At 40.1% G+C, this 19,857-nt stretch overlaps 1 protein-coding gene across 1 annotated transcript; it reads right to left on the reverse strand.

The window, feature by feature from the left end:
• Positions 1 to 1,976: 1,976 nt before the first annotated feature.
• LOC118490524 (mediator of RNA polymerase II transcription subunit 15a-like) lies at positions 1,977 to 4,617 on the reverse strand. Its single transcript, XM_035988212.1, has 8 exons — positions 4,478 to 4,617; positions 3,806 to 3,908; positions 3,560 to 3,631; positions 3,101 to 3,195; positions 2,887 to 2,989; positions 2,581 to 2,712; positions 2,163 to 2,237; positions 1,977 to 2,030 (listed from the first exon to the last, which is right to left on the reverse strand). Exons 1-8 carry the CDS (start codon positions 4,600 to 4,602, stop codon positions 1,977 to 1,979), a joined length of 759 nt encoding a protein of 252 aa, XP_035844105.1. The 5' UTR covers positions 4,603 to 4,617.
• Positions 4,618 to 19,857: the final 15,240 nt, after the last annotated feature.

The raw sequence follows: 19,857 nt of genomic DNA on the forward strand, positions 1-19,857 counted from the left end.
AAAACCGCACGGGCCGAGGCCCGGTCCGGCCTCCTCTAAGCTCCTCCCCTGGTGAGGTGGCTGCTCAACCACCTTTGCTTGGGTGGACTCTTTTAGACGATGCTTTTTTTAAGTAAAGAAAAAAATTGGTACAATTATTTTATCTTGAATGTTACTTTCATTCGTTGGATATGATGATTGATCGTATATGAATCTTTGGTTTTTGCCTAACGACTTCCCTAAGGCCACATGCGTTATCAAACGCTTAGATTACGTTTGGTTTACACCTCAATGGAGGGATTTGATACCATATGATGAAGTGAAAACCTTTTATATATTAAATTCCCACCCTTAAAACTAAATCATCAAACCAAACATTAACAGACCATTTTTAGTATCAAATATATCTTGTCTTCTTCTCCGATGGGTGATATGTGACCATAGACTGCGCCCTCTCATCTGCAGCTCCTTGTGATTTAATAAACTTGGCTCTTCATATGGAAATTCGAGACTTTCTTTGCATGTTTCTGACCTTATAGGTTCTACGGCTATTTTTTATTTAATGGAATAATATGTTAGAAGTTCAAAATGGGCTGTGGTTTTTGGAATAGGCATCATAATTGAATTCTATATCAGTAGGGACACCCGCCGCAATGCACGGATCCCACTAGTATAAAAGTATCAACATTGCATCGCGTATCTAGTATAAAATTTGTTTTAGCGAGTGGCATACATTTAAAAAAAAAACTGAATATAAAAATTGAAGTTTTATATTGGCAAAGGTTCCACTCGCCATTACTTCATCATTTCCACGACGACTACCATAAGAGTCGAAGTCCCTGCGTCAACACCATGGTCAAGGAAGCAGGGTATCCTTATGGATATGATTTTGTTGTTTGCTAAACGTTATGTCGTTTGAAATTATGTGTAACAAATGTTAAAAAGTATTAAATCCATATAAAGTGACGTTTTACCCTTTTAAAATCCAAATACACCATTCTAATTCTCGTCTTTTCCATCATTCTCAAATCTTTTATAAAGGAGAGTGTTGTTTAAGTCATTTGTCGAGTTCTTGATGGAATGGTGCATGAAACACCTCTAACTTCATGTTAGTGGTGTTTGTGTTATTAAATAAGTTCTAGACATGAAAATTTTGGGAATCATATACAAAACTTGGTTGTATTTTAAAGGGTCAAGTCAAATTTGAACAAACACGCAACAGACTACATAAAACAATCTTACCATGAGATCTTTTAAAAAAAAACTATGAAAAACCTCCTACTTAAACAACACATAATTATCGAATTTTCATGACAGGACATCCATTAAAGATACAAAACTAAATTCCCGAATCAAAAACGAAACTTTAATGACTAAAGTTTATAAACATAAACGACATTTTTACCATATAACATTCAAATTAAGATAAGTTTTTTTTAATCAAAAATGTAAAAGCATGGAAGTTAACAACTATATTTGTTGCCAGGATTCCAAGTAAGATACCAAATTAAGCACCATTTAAGCAATTCGGCCAGGTACCATATTTAGAGCTGAATCTTATACATGGATGTCTTTTGGGCATGATAGTAACATGCTTAAAACCTTCACCTTTGTAATGCATACAATATAAGACCACCCGTAGTGGGGCGTTATTTTTAAAAAGATTGAAAAAAAAAACGCCCGGAAAGCCCCCACCACCATTACATGGGCTTTTTTTATAAAAAAAATTCACAAAGTTGAGTTTGGCGTTTTTATGATAACGCTGAAAAGGAATTGCATGGGCCAATGGGAGTGGATAAGGTTTGACTGGCCAATGATAGTAGTTTGCTTTTTTTTTTTTTGTTTAATGATTGGAAGGGGCATTATGAGGCATTATTCCCACTACGCCACTTTTGCAATAACGCCCCATGCTGACTGGACTGCCACGTGTCGAATAATGCCCTATGGTGGGGGCATTATTTTGTTTAACCACTACACATGGTCTAAAGACCCATTTATTATCTTATCAGTATCTCAAGCGGCTCGTTATCTGGCTGCTGACGGGAATCATGCTGGACAACAAAAGGTTTTTCATCAAATGACTTTTCCGTATGCTTTTGTAAATTAACATGTTATCCTTTAAACGATTACACATTCTTTTGAACCGAAAAGATTTCCATTTTTTATACGAGACATTAACTTACCTGTAGCAATTTGGAAAGAGAGTTCTGGTGCATGACATTCAAATCTTGTAGATACAGGTCTTTCATAGCTTTTATCTGTAACCAGAAGAAAAAAGAATCCAGGTCATATAGCGCCTATAATTGGAAAAATATTGATATTACCACTCATGGTTTATCAAAAAATTAAATTGTAAAAAAACATACCCCCCCCCCCCCACTTTTATAGTTGCTTAATGCTATTCAATTGGAACAGTAATAACGGCACAAACTTGTATACACTCTTGACATTTGATCGATATTTCATATTAAAAGATGCGTGCGAAAAAAGAAGTAAACTTTGGTTTAGAGTAATGTTGATGAATTTCGTCAACCAAATGCAAATTGAGATGTGAGGTGCTTTTACTACTTTAAAAAAAAAATGCAAGATAGCATACAACACCTTTTGATACACTTCCTCTTTCCAGTCTTGTATCAAATCTAACACCCACGGGTTTACACTGTTGGCATCAGATTTCGATTGCATGGGGTCTATAGCCAGCATCTTCACGGATAACTCCCGTAAATAATTAGACTGCAAACCAAATAAATTGCATGATTTTAGGTCCCACAATGATATCACTTCATTCTCTTATTTGAAGTACTTGGATAATCTGAACATGAAGACTTGCAAAATCTTCATTCCATAGAAGAAAAAAAGCAAAAACTATAAACTATTATTATATATGATATAAAGAACACAACAAACTTGGCTTGTGGCGACGGTATAAGTCTTCTCTTCAAACCACACAGCTATATCCTGTAGTTCCTTATCTCCGGCGAATGGAAGACACCTCTTCAAGGTTTCCGTTCTACACAAGATCAACATATGTCAGTCAAAATAATGCAAATATGTCAGCATAACCAAACTTTAAGTGCACAAAAAGAGAAGAAATCGAAAGGAATAATATAAGTATACATACATCTTGTTCACGAAGATTTGTCGTGAATCTGCTTCTAGTTGAGCTCTCCAATCACCAGATTCCAAGGTAGGGTCATCGACACCGTCAGTTGCACCCTGAATTGGAAAGAGAAATAATATCAAGGTCATAGAGCCTGTAAATGGAAAGAGATCAACGTTCCGACTCATAGTTGCTTATCATTTCAAGTCATTATGTCAATGCTATTCAAACGGAACAATATTAAAAGCGCAAATCTAGTATAAACAAGAGATCGGCAACACAAGCATGATTAAACGCAATAACGTTGCATACTTGCATACACATTTGACAATTGATTGATATTTTTTAAGTAACGCGTTTTTACAAAAAGATTTTATATTTTCAAATCATTGCGAAGATAAGCAAAAGTAAACATTGGCTTAGGAATATGGTGACGATTTTGTCCAACTCAAAAGGGACTTGTGATGAAGATTACAACACCTTTTGATCTCCACTATTTGGATTGCTAGTCTGAGCTGCTGTCTTCAGTGATGTCTGCTGTATATATTCAGACTGCAAACCAAATAAATTACATGACTTTAGGTCCCATGATACGCTACGGTATACCACATATATAATATCACTTTCTTTTCCTATTTTGAAGTACCTTGGCTCAACTGCAATATCTTTATTCAACACAAGCAAAAATTACAAAACTATTAATACAATATAGAGAACACAGCAGACCTGGCTTGTGGCAGCAATGTAATTCGACTTTTCAAAACTCACAGCTTGTTCCATAAGTTCGCTGTGTCCTAAGGATGGAGCATGACTCTTAAAGGTATCAGCTCTACACAAGGTCGACACACACAAGTCAAAATAATTCAAATAATTAGCAGAAATTTTAGAAAGTAAACATCATTTTCGAAATTTAGAGAACCACTCAAGCAGCTCAGCATAATCAAATCATCATAGCACAAAAACAAGGTCGGCCCATGGGAGGGGCAAAGTGGGCGACCGCCCACAGCCCACTTTACCCGGGGCCAAAATTTTTAAATTTATTTATATATATTTTTTAAACAAAAGCCTGAAATTGAATTTGAAAACACAACATATTTGTTCAACCCATCAATCTTTTGATTTAGTTTAGGCCCATTGAACAATTAAACTCAATTACCCAAATAAGTTTTAAACTAGACCCGACTAATAAAAACGTTGGCGGCAAAGAAAAATAAAACAAGAGAGCTAGTGGGCCCATATAATTGTTATCAAAATTATCGCCGTATTATTGACTTTATTATATATACAAGTTTATATTTTAGAGGCCCATTTAATCTAGTCGCACATGATCCTCGAATTCTCAAGGATGACCCTGCACAAAAAGATATAAAAACTAAAAGGAATAATAAAACTACATACATCTTGTCGACGATGAGTTGTCGTAACTCCGGATGCAGTTGAGCCCTCCAATCATTTGATTCCATGGTGGTGTCACCAGCAGCACTACTTGCACCCTCAGTAAGACTCCGGTTACTTGTATCCATCTTCTGTATGATGATTGATTTTCAATCCTATTGTGACAATCTAACATGAAATTACTTCATAGTTTTTTTTTTTTTTTTTTTTTTTTGTTAAAGATGACATAATAACAAAAGTTGATCATATTTATATTTTGTATGAATGGTGTAACTGGAATTAGATAATTTAGATAATTGAATAGTACACGATCTAACATTCAACACAACTTTTAAAGGTTTGATCTGTGAAAAATATTAAAAAAAAGTTGATCATAAATATGTAGTATTTTTTAATTAAAAGGTCAGCATGATTGTGAAAAAAGGGAGTGAATAGCATACATACCAGTCACACAGATGCCAAATCTCGGAATTAGGGTTTTGGTAGCCGGAGCAAATGGACTTAGTCTTATTTTCTCCGCTGGTAGGACTGTAATGGAGAATGGTGAAGCTGCATTTGTAATGAAATGCTGTATATATGAAGCAATTAAATATTATATTAAATGTTTTTTGTTTTGTAACTATTTATAGGCATTATTTAGTATTATTGGTTTTTTTAATAGTCAAACTAATATTCTCCTAAAACAACATCTTCTACGATTTGAACCCTCCACTTCATGAATAGAGAGAAGACATTGGGGGTGCAAACAAGCCAAGCCGAGCCGAGTCTGACTAGACACGAGCTTCTTTAACTAATGAAAGCTCGAGCTTGGTTTCGAAAACTCGAGCTTGACTCGTAGGTAGTTTTTAAAGCTTGCGCTCGGCTCGTTTGTTATTTTTAATTAATTTATATTGATTGTAGTTATTGTTTTATATCTAATTTAGTTATTTTTTAAATTTTTAAATAATAGTAATTGTTATTATTTAAATATATGTTTAATACACTAATTAAAAAATTATTCAAACAATGAGCTCGTTTAGGCTCGTGAGCCTGCTCGAGCTCGTTAAGTGAAGCTCGGGCTAGGACTAGTTTACTAAGGGAGCTTGTTTTTAGGCCCGAGCCCAGACTCGAGCTTCTTTAAGCTCGACTCATTTCAAAGCAAGCTCGAGTAGCCGGCTCGTTTGTATCTTTATACAACACCTTACCACCATATTACGAACTATAGGGACAATTATTAGTTGGTTTAATGTGAAAATTCTGTTGATAAAAAAAGTAATTTGTTTAATATATTTTTCTAAAATTATGTACATTACAAAATCCCCATACCTATAATAGGTTACCTGATTCGAATTTGAAAAACCAAATTGAATAAATTTGAATAGGCTTTTAATATGTATTTTTATCATGTTAATATCAAAACAATCCAAAAACTGGCCCGAAGAACACCGTTTCCTACAACATCCCACTTTACTTTTCCAATATATTATTTCAGGAATACCTTTTCTTATAAAATAATGTTTAGTTCTCATTATAATTAATGTGGTGACATAACTTGGATTAAATTATTAAGAAAATTGACCTAAAATTTCAATAAATATGGAAACCATGGCCAATAGTGAATTTGCGGTTGTGCCAAAAATCCAGATTTATAGACATAGGAGATTAAAATTGTTGTCTAGGAAAACTTTGAAACCCCAAAATTATATATTTTTAACGGTTGATTTTATTAAAACACTAGTAACTAAGCAACTTGCGAGCAAAACAGAAAAAACACGATTATAAAACCCCTTGATATATTTTTTTTAATGGTAAATTTGGATTACTGACGGACCACTAGAGTATCATCGTTCCACTAGCGAAACCACCCAATCATATCCATCTTCACTAGGCAATAATGTTGATACAACAATTTAGGAGGAAACTTAATAAATTTGGGAAAAATCCCCTTGTAAGAATCGAACCCATGACCTAATGGTCATAAGCCTTATCCCACCACTAAGATGACACTAGACTATAATGCCATGAGCCTTAGTATTCATTAAGTGGAGTAGGAACTTCATAAATATTAGTGTGTTTTGGATGAAATCAAGGAGGAAGGTTAGACTTTTGGAAATGAGTACTACTATTTTTAGAAAAACAAATGTTTATGAGTTTCCACCTCTTCCCTTTAGGTTTGTGAACTCGATCCTCAATATAATACAAACTAAGAGGACAACTTTTAAAAATTTTAATAATTATATATTTTATTTATATATATATATATATATATATATATAGAGTTAGGGAAGCACGATGAATAGTAATATTATTTTTAAAATAATATATAGCTTTTTCTTATTATTTTTATTTCATATATTATAACACTTTATTATTATATTTACTTTTAATAACATATTTTTTCCTTTTTAAAACCATATATTTCCTTTACCAAATTTTAATATTTTTTTTCTTTTTTAGAATATATATTAATTTATCAAATAATTTGATACTTCTTTAATAACTTACGTGTATAACTTTATTCTAAAAACTTAAGCACATAGTTGTGCTTGATTTTTCTCTCGACATTCCGTTGTAAATTTTGTTATAAACGAAGTTGTACTCAAAATAAAGTATTCATTTTGTATCATAAAACGGTACAATGATAAACTAAACCGTTCTAATGCTCTGGCTTTCTAAACAAGATATTTTATTTTCAAATCACGTTTGTTTTACATTATCATTTGTTTCGTTTCGCCGCAACGCGCGATGTAAAATAAACTAGTTTGAATTATAATACAAAATAAGTTTACCAAATATGACGCCCGCATGCTGCACCACGTTTGTATCTGTAATGGTTATGTAGGCTTTGGTGATAGTTAAGGACGTCGTTGAGTTTTTTGCTATTATCGTTTAAGCTGAGGTACGGATTTTGTGGTCTTTTCTTGTAGCGTTTTATATCACTCGTAGTATCTAGTTCATCCCACCGTATCATTGCTTCCTATTATTAGTTTAGTATCTAGTATGGAATTGAATTGTTTTCATTGATTCACATGTGATAGATTAAATCCTTAAATTCATTATCGCATGTTCCCATTGATCATTGATTTATTGCCATAGAAGTGCATTATTATACTAGCTGTCTTGACTTAAGTTTACCGTTTTATTGACCTCAATACCCGAGCACATCCACCTATGGGGACATAGGGCGTCATCATTCCGCACTGATGACGTGCACCATCCGTAACGGTGCAATTAGTTCACGGCGTCTCTATATTAGAATTTATTGTTCATTGATTATTGAGAAGCGTATGGATCAATCCTAAGATATTATTGTTATTGTATTGGTATTGGGATAGGTGTGTGTGCCCACATCCCCTTTACATAGCGTATGGATCAATCCTAAGATATTAGTCTGCAGCTAATGTACATATTATTGTTTACTGTTTATTGACACTGGCTCACATGGGTATTTCCACATAGATTCTTATCGTATTGATTGACCATTGATTAGTGTTGACTGTATCGTTACATTGTTATTGTCATAGTATCGTGTCACCATTGATCGAATACCGTATTGACCGTTACCGTTATTGCTATTGTTTTTCCGTTACTGGGCAATTTTTGGCTCAACCGTGTTTCTTTTGTTGTTTTCTCTTGTTTCTTAAATAGGTACTCGGGGGGGGGGGGGGATATGGGGAAAAGTGAGGAGAGAAAACTAAATGGCTAGAGTTGGAAATAAGGAGTTTAAATAAATTTGCTATTTAAATTTTAGACATTTTTATTTTCGTTAAGAACGTTGTGTGGTTTTAGATTTTTAAATCTTTGGAGTTAATGTTTTATTTGAGTTAAGTTTGAAATGTCTCTGATTACTGTATTAGGTGACACGTCAGCCCTATTCGGGCCGGGGTGTTAGAGTATCCGTCCATAAACACCACCAAATGTTTTTCATTAAAGCGTCTCGCGACCTCCTCATTTTGGTTTCAGTTTTCTATTTTTAGACAAGGGGATCCTCTCTCTCCTTTTTCTTTTTTTGGTGGTTATGGAGGCTTTTTCGTGTATGATGGTTAACACTAAGGAGGCGGGCATTTTAAAAGGTATTGTCTCTCCCAATAACGGGCCGATCATGACGCACCTTTTGTACGCGGATGACGCTATCATGGTGGGGGAATGGTCTAAAAATGAGATATTGAACATAGTGAGAATTATTAGATGTTTTCATATATGTTCGGGTCTCAAGATTAACTTGGATAAATCTAATTTATATGGGATTGGAGTGGGTTCGGAGGAATTAGGGAGCATGGCTAATGAAGTGGGTTGTAAACCGGATTGCCTTCCTTTCAAGTACCTAGGCCTTAAAGTCGGAGCCAACATGAACCGGATCTCTAATTGGCAACCGGTGGTGGAGATCTTTAGGGCTCGTTTAGCTAAATGGAAGTCACATCTCTTATCAATAGGGGGTCGTTTGGTCCTCATCTTCCGACTTACTATTTTTCACTCTATAAAGCTCCAAAAAAAGTCATTGCCGGCTTGGAATCCATGATCAAGAGTTTCCTTTGGGGTGGAAATTTGAAGGAAAGGAAAATGCATTGGGTCGCTTGGGATAAAGTTGCTCGCCACAAAAACAAAGGGGGCCTTGGTTTAAGCAAATTACAAGAGGTTAATACGGCTCTTTTGACGAAGTGGGGATGGAGGTATAAAATGGAAAACAATAATCTTTGGAAGAGAGTTGTCGACGCCTTTCACTCGTATAGGGGGGGGGGGGTTGGGAATGTATTCCTTTTAAGAAGTCTCTCAACGGAGTGTGAAATAGTATCGCTAGGATTTTCATTAATACAAAGGTGGGCGAACGTCCTTTAAGAAATTTTTTAAAGGGTGTTGTAGGCAATGGTGAAGAAGTGGCGTTTTGGTTAAGATCCGTGGTTATTAGATGAGCCTCTTAAACTAATATTTCCGGATCTTTTCAGCTGGGAGATGGATAAAAAGTGCAAAGTTTCGGATAGAATTAGGAGTCTTGGAGAAGATCGGACTGTTTTATGGAGCTGGAGATCGGTCTCCTCTGCAGCAGAGCTGCAGTCTAGTATCGATCAGCTTAGTTCCTTGGTTTTCGGGGTTCAAATGTCGGCTGCAAGTGATCGGTGGGTGTGGTCCGCTGACCCGGTTGGTGGTTTTTTAGTCAAATCAGCCAAACGGCTGCTGTTAGCGGAAGATTCTCAGGGAGATGTTTTTATTTTGGATTGGTGTAGGTGGATTCCAGCCAAAGTTAACATACATATGTGGAGAATGGAGATGGATAAAATCCCTACGGCGGCTGCGCTTAAAAGAAGGAACATTCAGGTCGAAGACGATTCGTGCCCGTTTTGTAACTCGAATGAAGAAAATTCAGAGCATTTATTCATTGGGTGTCTTTCGGCTTCGATCGTGTGGAACTTTATTAGCTCTTGGTGCAAGATTCCTAGCATTTTCGCTCTCTCTAAAAGACCTAAAGAGCTTAGATTTTCCGATAAAAAGAAAGACGCGGTTCAAGGGATTATGTCGATTGCTTGCTGGAGCCTTTGGCGAGCTAGGAACAATGCTAAATTCTCCAACATTCCGATAAAGATAGAATAATTAGCGAGATCAAGGCTTTGGGGCTTTTGTGGTTTGTAAATAGATCTAGATATAAAGAGATAGAATGGTGGGATTGGTGTTCCTTTGTTAATATGTGAGTTGGTCGGTTGTTTGGTGTCGGCCCGGCTTGGGTCGGCGGTTCTTTTTTAATGAAGTTTACCTTTCAAAAAAAATAAAGAGTTGTGGTTTTGGTTTGATTTTTGAGTCTCAAACTAAAGTTCAGTTTCAGTTTTGATACGTGACAAAGCACATGAACCATTCATGTAACTTCTAAAACACAAAATGCCAAATCTATGTAGTTACTTGAGTTACCAAGTGAATTTTCATCCAAGTTGGTGTACTGAATATGTGCTAGTAAGAGATCAATTGTGACAACCCGAAATCTAGAACCTTTCTTGTGCCTTGATGTAACGTGCTTGAACGCTATGTGACTAGTTACCTTGTTAACGTAATAATAAATGTGAAGTTTTATGTGATTATGTGTTGTGTTTGTATGCATATATGTATGTGTATACGTGAGCCGAGAACCCAACTCGAGACGACAAGGACCCGACTCGGGACCATGAGGTCTCGAGTGAATAGTGACCGATTTGGGCCTTTGGGCCGTGACCTCCTCTAACCGGTTTTGGTAAGCCCTTTAGGGTGGATCATGAAGAACTAGTATAAATACTACACTCATGACCACACTCACCATTTCCTTGGACTACACACACTCACACTCTCATACTTTCCCTCTCACTAAAACCCTAAGAACACAAACACACATCATTTTCGGATCCAATCGGTTAGCACTAGGATTTCGGTTCAAGCTTGGAAATCAACATTTGGAGTTCACCTTTCATACCTCTTAACCGGTTAGTGACTCACATTGTATTTCGGTTTGTTGTTGATGTGTAATGAGGTTGAATGATAATATGTGTTGGCTTGATGATTGTCTATCTATGATAAAGATGTTTGCTAGATAGAAAATAGTTGTTTGTTGTCAAAAGATGATATTACATGTATGATAATAATGAACCGGTTAACATGCTTGAATTCGGATTGTTGATGCTTTGTGTTTAAAGGAGGTTGAACCACTAGTTTTAAGGAGCATGAAATCGGTTTGTATTTGTCATGTAATCGGGTTAATAAAGGACCGAATTGTAGCCTTTGGTTCAAGTGTTTGATAGTTGTTCATGTTATAATTAGGATAAATGCATAGTGTGCTTGAACAAGGGTTAAATGTGTTATGAATATGTCTTTTGGATATATGATGAACATGAACATGACTTGAATATATGAAGAACTTGTTGAATATCATATGAATGTGTGTTGAATATTTGAATTCTGCCATGTTTGATCCATTTTAGCAAGGGTTTAGACAACAAAACATGTTTTAGTGGATAGTACAATATTTGTGTTGCATGACATTCAAATTCTATTGGATAGTACAACTGTGCAGAATCAGCAACTGTTGGGGAGTCGAGACCCCTGGTTGCGACTCGAAACCTCCACGTTGCGACACCAATTGCGAGTCGAGAACATCTGGTTACGACTCGCAACCATAACATGACAAGCCGAGACCACAGGTTGCGACACAGGTTACGAGTCCCGTTGCGACTCGAGACCTTAGCATGACGAGCCGAAACCATGGTTGCGACATAGGTTGCGACTCGCAACCACCCATGATCAACACAAACAGCATGACTCGAAACCATGCTTGCGAGTCCGGTTGCGACTCGAAACCACACTTATGGGCTTGCTTAATTATGGGCCAGGCTTATGGGCTTCTGTATTACTGTTGACGTATTGTTTGGGCCTGTTATCACGAGCCCAACTGTTAGGGCCTCACACTTAGACCTTGGACTGTGTATGACTGTTAACTGTGAGCTGTTAATGTTAAACGTGTTTGCCATGATCAATACCTGTGTACAATACGTGTTGAACATTCGTGCACTGCTTGGCTTGAATCTGATACGAATAATATCTGTGATAGGACCTAATTGATTACCTGCAATTTGATTGACTTTCTGTGTTACTACCGAGCAAACCAAGGTGAGTTCACACCCTCTACAAAGCATGGGATTCCCTGGGATTGGGAACGGGGTTAAGGAACGTGGGTTCCTCGTCCTCCTTGGGTAGGACGGCTATGGTTCAGGAATGTGATTCCTCGTCCAGATGGACGGATAACTCGTACTAGACTAAAACTCTATCACGAAGTCCCTCCTTGTTGTATCGACTTAATCGCCGGGCCAATGGCGAGCGGGTCATTAGTTAGATAGCGCTATTTAGGTCTGACAAACCTCACACCGTGCCGCAGAGGACGGGCGTGAACTAATGGATCTGGGGCACGTCAATGATGATAGACATTGATGGTTTTCAGGGCACATAAACATGACTACAGTCAGCAGTCGATATGGTAACGAGTCTAGTGTACGCATGGGGTAGCCCCCACGGCCGAAATGCCTGATAACTAACATGGGGTAGCCCCCACGGCTGGAGTGCCGGAGTAACTGGGAATGAACAAGTCACGTTTTTAAACTATGGGGTAATCCCCACGGCAGGATGCCAGATAAAGGAAACTGTTTTCGAAACAACTAAAACGAACAACCACTGTGAACTCACTCAACTAGTTGTTGACTCGTTACTACATGCTTTGCAGGACCATAGGTACTCAGCTGGAGCTTGCATGGAGGAGAGTCGTTGTGGGACACGGATTGCTGCGTACCTTGTTAAACTTGAAAACATTTGAACTTATGTTTTACTTTTGAGACTTATGCTTCCGCTTACAACTTAAACTTGTTTGTTTTGAAACACCAATCGTATTGGTTAAACTTTTATGATTATTTATATGCTTGTTCAGTATGATTGGTGGCTGGATCCTGGTCAGTCACGCCTCCAAGCGGTAGTACTCCGCGGGTGGATTTTGGGGGTGTGACAGATTGGTATCAGAGCCATTGGTTATAGTGAACTTGGTTTTGATAAAGGGGAAACGTTTTTGTTAAAACCAGACTATAACCGGTTTAGTGCTCAACGGTCCACAACGACGCTCCACTCCACATGCAAGGCTCGACATTCTAGGTGATATGATATGTGTATATTGCCTACTTGTTAGTTACGTATTACATTGCTCATGGTATGCTTGATTAGTATAACTACTGTCGTTTGAACACGTACGTGCTTACTCTGTCCTACTATCGTACTTTCGCGAACCCCTCTCACTCGTATTACTCTTGTTATGAAGAATCATGTCTGGACGCGTTAACATGACACAAGCCCAGTTGACGGCTTTGATCAACGAACGAGTTGCCGCAGCACTCGCAGCTGCACACGCAGGAGGTATATCCTGCAGCCCGAACTTATCCTAGGATCTTAGGATCCTACTCTCGTGAACCAACCTTTGTGTTAAACTCTATCTTTCTTTCACCTACCTTAGGTCAATATGCTCAGGCACCGGTGTGCACTTTTAAGACCTTTATGGACTGCCGACCCACTACTTTTAGCGGAACTGAAGGAGCAGTAGGTCTCCTACACTGGTTTGAGAAACTAGAATCTGTGTTCGAAATGTGTGAATGCCTTGAAGCGCGCAGGGTAAAGTATGCTACTGGTACTCTCGAGGGTTTGGCCCTCACGTGGTGGAATGCTCAAGTGCAAATGCTGGGGTTGGTTGCTGCCAACGCCACCCCATGGGAGAATTTCAAGGAAATGATCAGGGAGGAATACTGCATTCGCGATGACATCCATAAGCTGGAAGATGAATTCTACAATCTCAAGATGACGGGGTCAGAGATTGAGGCATACACTAAGAGATCGCATGAGCTTGCCTTGTTGTGTCCTACTATGGTGGACCCTCCCTATAAGCGAATTGAACTCTATCTCAAGGGCTTGGTGCCAGAGATCCAAAGTCATGTGACTTCAGCAAACTTGACTACTATCCAGCAGGTTGTTCAGTTGGCTCACCGTCTCACTGATCAGGCGGTGGAGCAGAACAAGTTACCAAAGCGTATAGGTGCTGCAACTACTTCTGGTACCTCTAGTGGGGACAAACGGAAATGGGATGGAACTTCAAGCAAGGGTTCAACTTCTGTGCAATCTCAGTCTCAGCAGAGAAAGACTGACGACCACAAGAGCCCCAGTCAGCAATCGTCTGGTGGTCAAAGTCATGGTGGGTACAAGGGGAATCACCCCAAATGCAATCGTTGCAACCTACACCACAGTGGGCCATGCACCAGGGGCAACTGTCATCGGTGCAACAAGCCTGGTCATGTTGCAAAGGATTGCAGGAGCGCATACCCCGCCAATCAGAATCGTCAGCAACCTCAACAGAACCAGCGACAGCAACAGGGTAACAACAAAGGATGCTTTCAGTGTGGAGCTGAAGGCCACTTCAAGAAAGATTGTCCCCAACTGAACCAGAACAACAACAACAACAATCAGGGGAATGGTAACAATGGGAACCACAACAACAACAATGGTGCTAGGGGACGAGTGTTCGTGATTGGTCAAGGTGAAGCAAGGAATGATCCCAACGTGGTGACGGGTAAGTTCCTTCTCGACGACTTTTATGTTACAGTCTTATTTGATTCGGGTGCCGATACTAGCTATGTGTCACTAGAAGTTAGTCAAATGCTTAAGCGAATTCCAACACCCCTGAACACCAAGCACACCGTAGAGCTAGCTAATGGTAAGAGTTTGGAGGCCTCGCACGTAGTCAAAGGTTGCCAACTTATTCTCGCTAACCAGACCTTCTCTATTGACCTCATTCCTATCGTCTTGGGTAGTTTCGACGTTGTCATTGGGATGGATTGGTTATCCCAACACCGAGCAGAGATTCTTTGCAACGAGAAGATCGTTCGTATTCCTGGTTTAAGTAGTGAACCTCTCATGATTCGTGGCGACAAGAGAAGTGCTGTTGAGAACATCATCTCTCTCCTTAAGGCCCAGAAGTGCTTACGAAAGGGCCACACTGCGATTTTGGCTCTAGTTACTGATACCACAGAGAAAGAGAAGAAGCTAGAAGATTTTCCAGTTGTACGCGACTATCCTGAGGTATTCCCTGAGGAATTACCTGGTCTTCCGCCCCATCGCCAAGTCGAGTTTCAGATTGAACTAGCTCCTGGAGCTGCGCCTATAGCACGTGCACCTTATCGTTTGGCTCCATCAGAGTTGGAAGAACTCTCCACGCAACTACAAGAACTCTTGGATAAGGGTTTCATTCGTCCTAGCTCATCGCCTTGGGGAGCCCCAGTACTATTTGTGAAGAAGAAGGACGGTACCTTCAGAATGTGTATCGACTATCGTGAACTCAACAAGGTGACTGTGAAGAATCGTTATCCTCTACCGCGCATTGACGACTTGTTCGACCAGTTGCAGGGGTCGAGCTACTATTCAAAGATCGATCTGAGATCGGGATATCACCAGCTGAGAGTTCGAGAAGAGGATGTCTCTAAGACAGCCTTTAGAACTCGATATGGGCACTATGAGTTTTTGGTCATGCCGTTTGGGCTGACAAACGCACCCGCAGTTTTCATGGACTTGATGAACCGAGTTTGCAAGCCGTACCTGGACAAGTTTGTTATAGTCTTCATCGACGACATCCTGATCTATTCTAAGAGTAAAGAGGAGCACGAACAGCATCTACGGCTTATTCTGGAACTCCTTCGGAAAGAACAGCTCTATGCAAAATTCTCGAAATGCGACTTCTGGCTTCGTGAAGTCCATTTCCTAGGTCACGTGGTAAACAAGGATGGGATTCACGTTGATCCATCCAAGGTAGACTCTATTAAGAACTGGCCTGCGCCTCGCACACCAAAGGAAATTCGCCAATTCTTGGGATTGGCAGGTTATTACAGGAGATTCATCAAGGACTTTTCTAAGATCGCGCAGCCTCTCACCTTACTAACGCAGAAAGGCGTTGTTTATCATTGGGGAAATGCACAAGAGTTAGCTTTTCAGCATCTAAAGGATAGACTCTGTAGTGCACCTATCCTTTCACTGCCAGAGGGCACAGACGATTTTGTGGTTTACTGTGATGCATCAATTCAAGGTCTTGGTTGTGTATTGATGCAACGGGATAAAGTCATAGCCTACGCCTCACGCCAACTCAAAGTTCACGAGAAGAACTACACAACACACGATTTGGAGCTGGGAGCTGTTGTTTTCGCACTTAAACTATGGCGGCACTACCTGTACGGAACCAAGTGCGCAATCTACACCGACCACAGGAGCCTAGAGCACATATTCAAGCAGAAGGAACTGAATATGCGGCAACGACGATGGGTCGAGCTGCTGAATGACTATGAGTGCTCCATCAGGTATCACCCGGGCAAGGCCAATGTTGTGGCCGACGCCCTGAGTCGAAAGGACACTGCGCCTAAGCGCGTAAGAGCTCTACAACTCACGATCCATTCTAGTTTACCTTCGCAAATACGAGCTGCTCAGATAGAAGCACTGAAACCAGAAAACGTTAGAGCCGAAGCCCTACGCGGGTCAAGGCAACGCTTAGAACAGAAGGAAGACGGTGCTTACTACGTGACAGGACGCATTTGGGTCCCACTCTATGGCGACTTGCGAGAACTTGTGATGGATGAAGCACACAAATCTCGCTACTCGGTACACCCTGGTTCGGACAAGATGTACCATGATATTAAAACTACGTATTGGTGGCCTAACATGAAGGCCCACATAGCAACTTACGTCAGCAAGTGTTTGACTTGTGCGCGAGTCAAGACGGAATATCAGAAACCCTCAGGCCTACTCCAACAGCCAGAGATACCACAATGGAAATGGGAGCAAATTTCCATGGATTTCGTTACTGGCCTACCTAGATCCCAGCGTGGAAACGATACTATCTGGGTGATTGTGGATCGACTCACGAAATCCGCACACTTTTTGGCAATTAAGGAGACGGATAAATTCTCCACTCTGGCGGAGATATATCTCAAGGAAGTTGTTTCGAGGCACGGGGTGCCCACCTCTATCATATCTGATCGAGATGCACGTTTTACTTCAGAGCTGTGGCAAGCAATGCACAAGTCCTTTGGCTCACGATTAGATATGAGCACAGCGTATCACCCACAGACGGACGGGCAGTCCGAGCGCACTACCAGACATTAGAAGACATGCTTCGTGCTTGTGTAATCGACTTTGGCAACAGCTGGGAAAGGCATCTGCCACTCGTGGAATTCTCGTATAATAACAGCTACCACACCAGCATTAAAGCTGCTCCGTTTGAGGCATTGTACGGACGTAAATGCCGGTCACCTCTTTGTTGGGCAGAGGTGGGGGATAGTCAGATCACTGGTCCAGAACATGTGGTAGACACTACTAAGCGGATTGCTAAAATACGACAGCGCATGGCGGCCGCTCGTGACCGTCAGAAGGCCTACGCCGATAAGGGCAGGAAACCACTTGAGCTCCAGGTTGGGGAGCGGGTATTACTCAAAGTTTCACCCTGGAAGGGTGTGGTTCGTTTTGGTAAACGAGGCAAACTCAACCCACAATACGTTGGACCTTTCGAAATCATAGAGAAAATAGGCAAGGTGGCCTACAGACTGAACCTACCAGCAGAACTCGGTGCAGTTCACAACGTTTTCCATGTGTCGAATCTGAAGAAATGTCTGTCAGATGAGACCCACGTAGTTCCTCTGAAGGAACTCACGATCGACGAACAGTTGAAATTCGTCGAAGAACCAGTCGAAATCACGGACCGGGATGTTAAGGTCCTCAAGAGCACTAGAATACCTCTCGTTCGAGTTCGTTGGAACTCACGTCGCGGCCCAGAGTTCACCTGAGAGCGCGAAGATCGGATGAAACAAAAGTATTCCCAACTGTTTGAGAACAGTACAACCACTACTGAGGCTGAAGCTACGGAATTTCGGGACGAAATTCCAGATCAACGGGGGGTGGATGTGACACCCCAGAACAACCGGGAAAACCATACAACTTAACTAGCTTCCTCAGTGAGTGCCATCAAATTTCGGGACGAAATTTCTTTCAACTTGGGGATGATGTGACAACCCGAAATCTAGAACCTTTCTTGTGCCTTGATGTAACGTGCTTGAACGCTATGTGACTAGTTACCTTGTTAACGTAATAATAAATGTGAAGTTTTATGTGATTATGTGTTGTGTTTGTATGCATATATGTATGTGTATACGTGAGCCGAGAACCCAACTCGAGACGACAAGGACCCGACTCGGGACCATGAGGTCTCGAGTGAATAGTGACCGATTTGGGCCTTTGGGCCGTGACCTCCTCTAACCGGTTTTGGTAAGCCCTTTAGGGTGGATCATGAAGAACTAGTATAAATACTACACTCATGACCACACTCACCATTTCCTTGGACTACACACACTCACACTCTCATACTTTCCCTCTCACTAAAACCCTAAGAACACAAACACACATCATTTTCGGATCCAATCGGTTAGCACTAGGATTTCGGTTCAAGCTTGGAAATCAACATTTGGAGTTCACCTTTCATACCTCTTAACCGGTTAGTGACTCACATTGTATTTCGGTTTGTTGTTGATGTGTAATGAGGTTGAATGATAATATGTGTTGGCTTGATGATTGTCTATCTATGATAAAGATGTTTGCTAGATAGAAAATAGTTGTTTGTTGTCAAAAGATGATATTACATGTATGATAATAATGAACCGGTTAACATGCTTGAATTCGGATTGTTGATGCTTTGTGTTTAAAGGAGGTTGAACCACTAGTTTTAAGGAGCATGAAATCGGTTTGTATTTGTCATGTAATCGGGTTAATAAAGGACCGAATTGTAGCCTTTGGTTCAAGTGTTTGATAGTTGTTCATGTTATAATTAGGATAAATGCATAGTGTGCTTGAACAAGGGTTAAATGTGTTATGAATATGTCTTTTGGATATATGATGAACATGAACATGACTTGAATATATGAAGAACTTGTTGAATATCATATGAATGTGTGTTGAATATTTGAATTCTGCCATGTTTGATCCATTTTAGCAAGGGTTTAGACAACAAAACATGTTTTAGTGGATAGTACAATATTTGTGTTGCATGACATTCAAATTCTATTGGATAGTACAACTGTGCAGAATCAGCAACTGTTGGGGAGTCGAGACCCCTGGTTGCGACTCGAAACCTCCACGTTGCGACACCAATTGCGAGTCGAGAACATCTGGTTACGACTCGCAACCATAACATGACAAGCCGAGACCACAGGTTGCGACACAGGTTACGAGTCCCGTTGCGACTCGAGACCTTAGCATGACGAGCCGAAACCATGGTTGCGACATAGGTTGCGACTCGCAACCACCCATGATCAACACAAACAGCATGACTCGAAACCATGCTTGCGAGTCCGGTTGCGACTCGAAACCACACTTATGGGCTTGCTTAATTATGGGCCAGGCTTATGGGCTTCTGTATTACTGTTGACGTATTGTTTGGGCCTGTTATCACGAGCCCAACTGTTAGGGCCTCACACTTAGACCTTGGACTGTGTATGACTGTTAACTGTGAGCTGTTAATGTTAAATGTGTTTGCCATGATCAATACCTGTGTACAATACGTGTTGAACATTCGTGCACTGCTTGGCTTGAATCTGATACGAATAATATCTGTGATAGGACCTAATTGATTACCTGCAATTTGATTGACTTTCTGTGTTACTACCGAGCAAACCAAGGTGAGTTCACACCCTCTACAAAGCATGGGATTCCCTGGGATTGGGAACGGGGTTAAGGAACGTGGGTTCCTCGTCCTCCTTGGGTAGGACGGCTATGGTTCAGGAATGTGATTCCTCGTCCAGATGGACGGATAACTCGTACTAGACTAAAACTCTATCACG

The sequence above is a fragment of the Helianthus annuus genome, chromosome 3, assembly GCF_002127325.2.
Source record: "Helianthus annuus cultivar XRQ/B chromosome 3, HanXRQr2.0-SUNRISE, whole genome shotgun sequence".
NCBI lineage: Eukaryota > Viridiplantae > Streptophyta > Magnoliopsida > Asterales > Asteraceae > Helianthus > Helianthus annuus.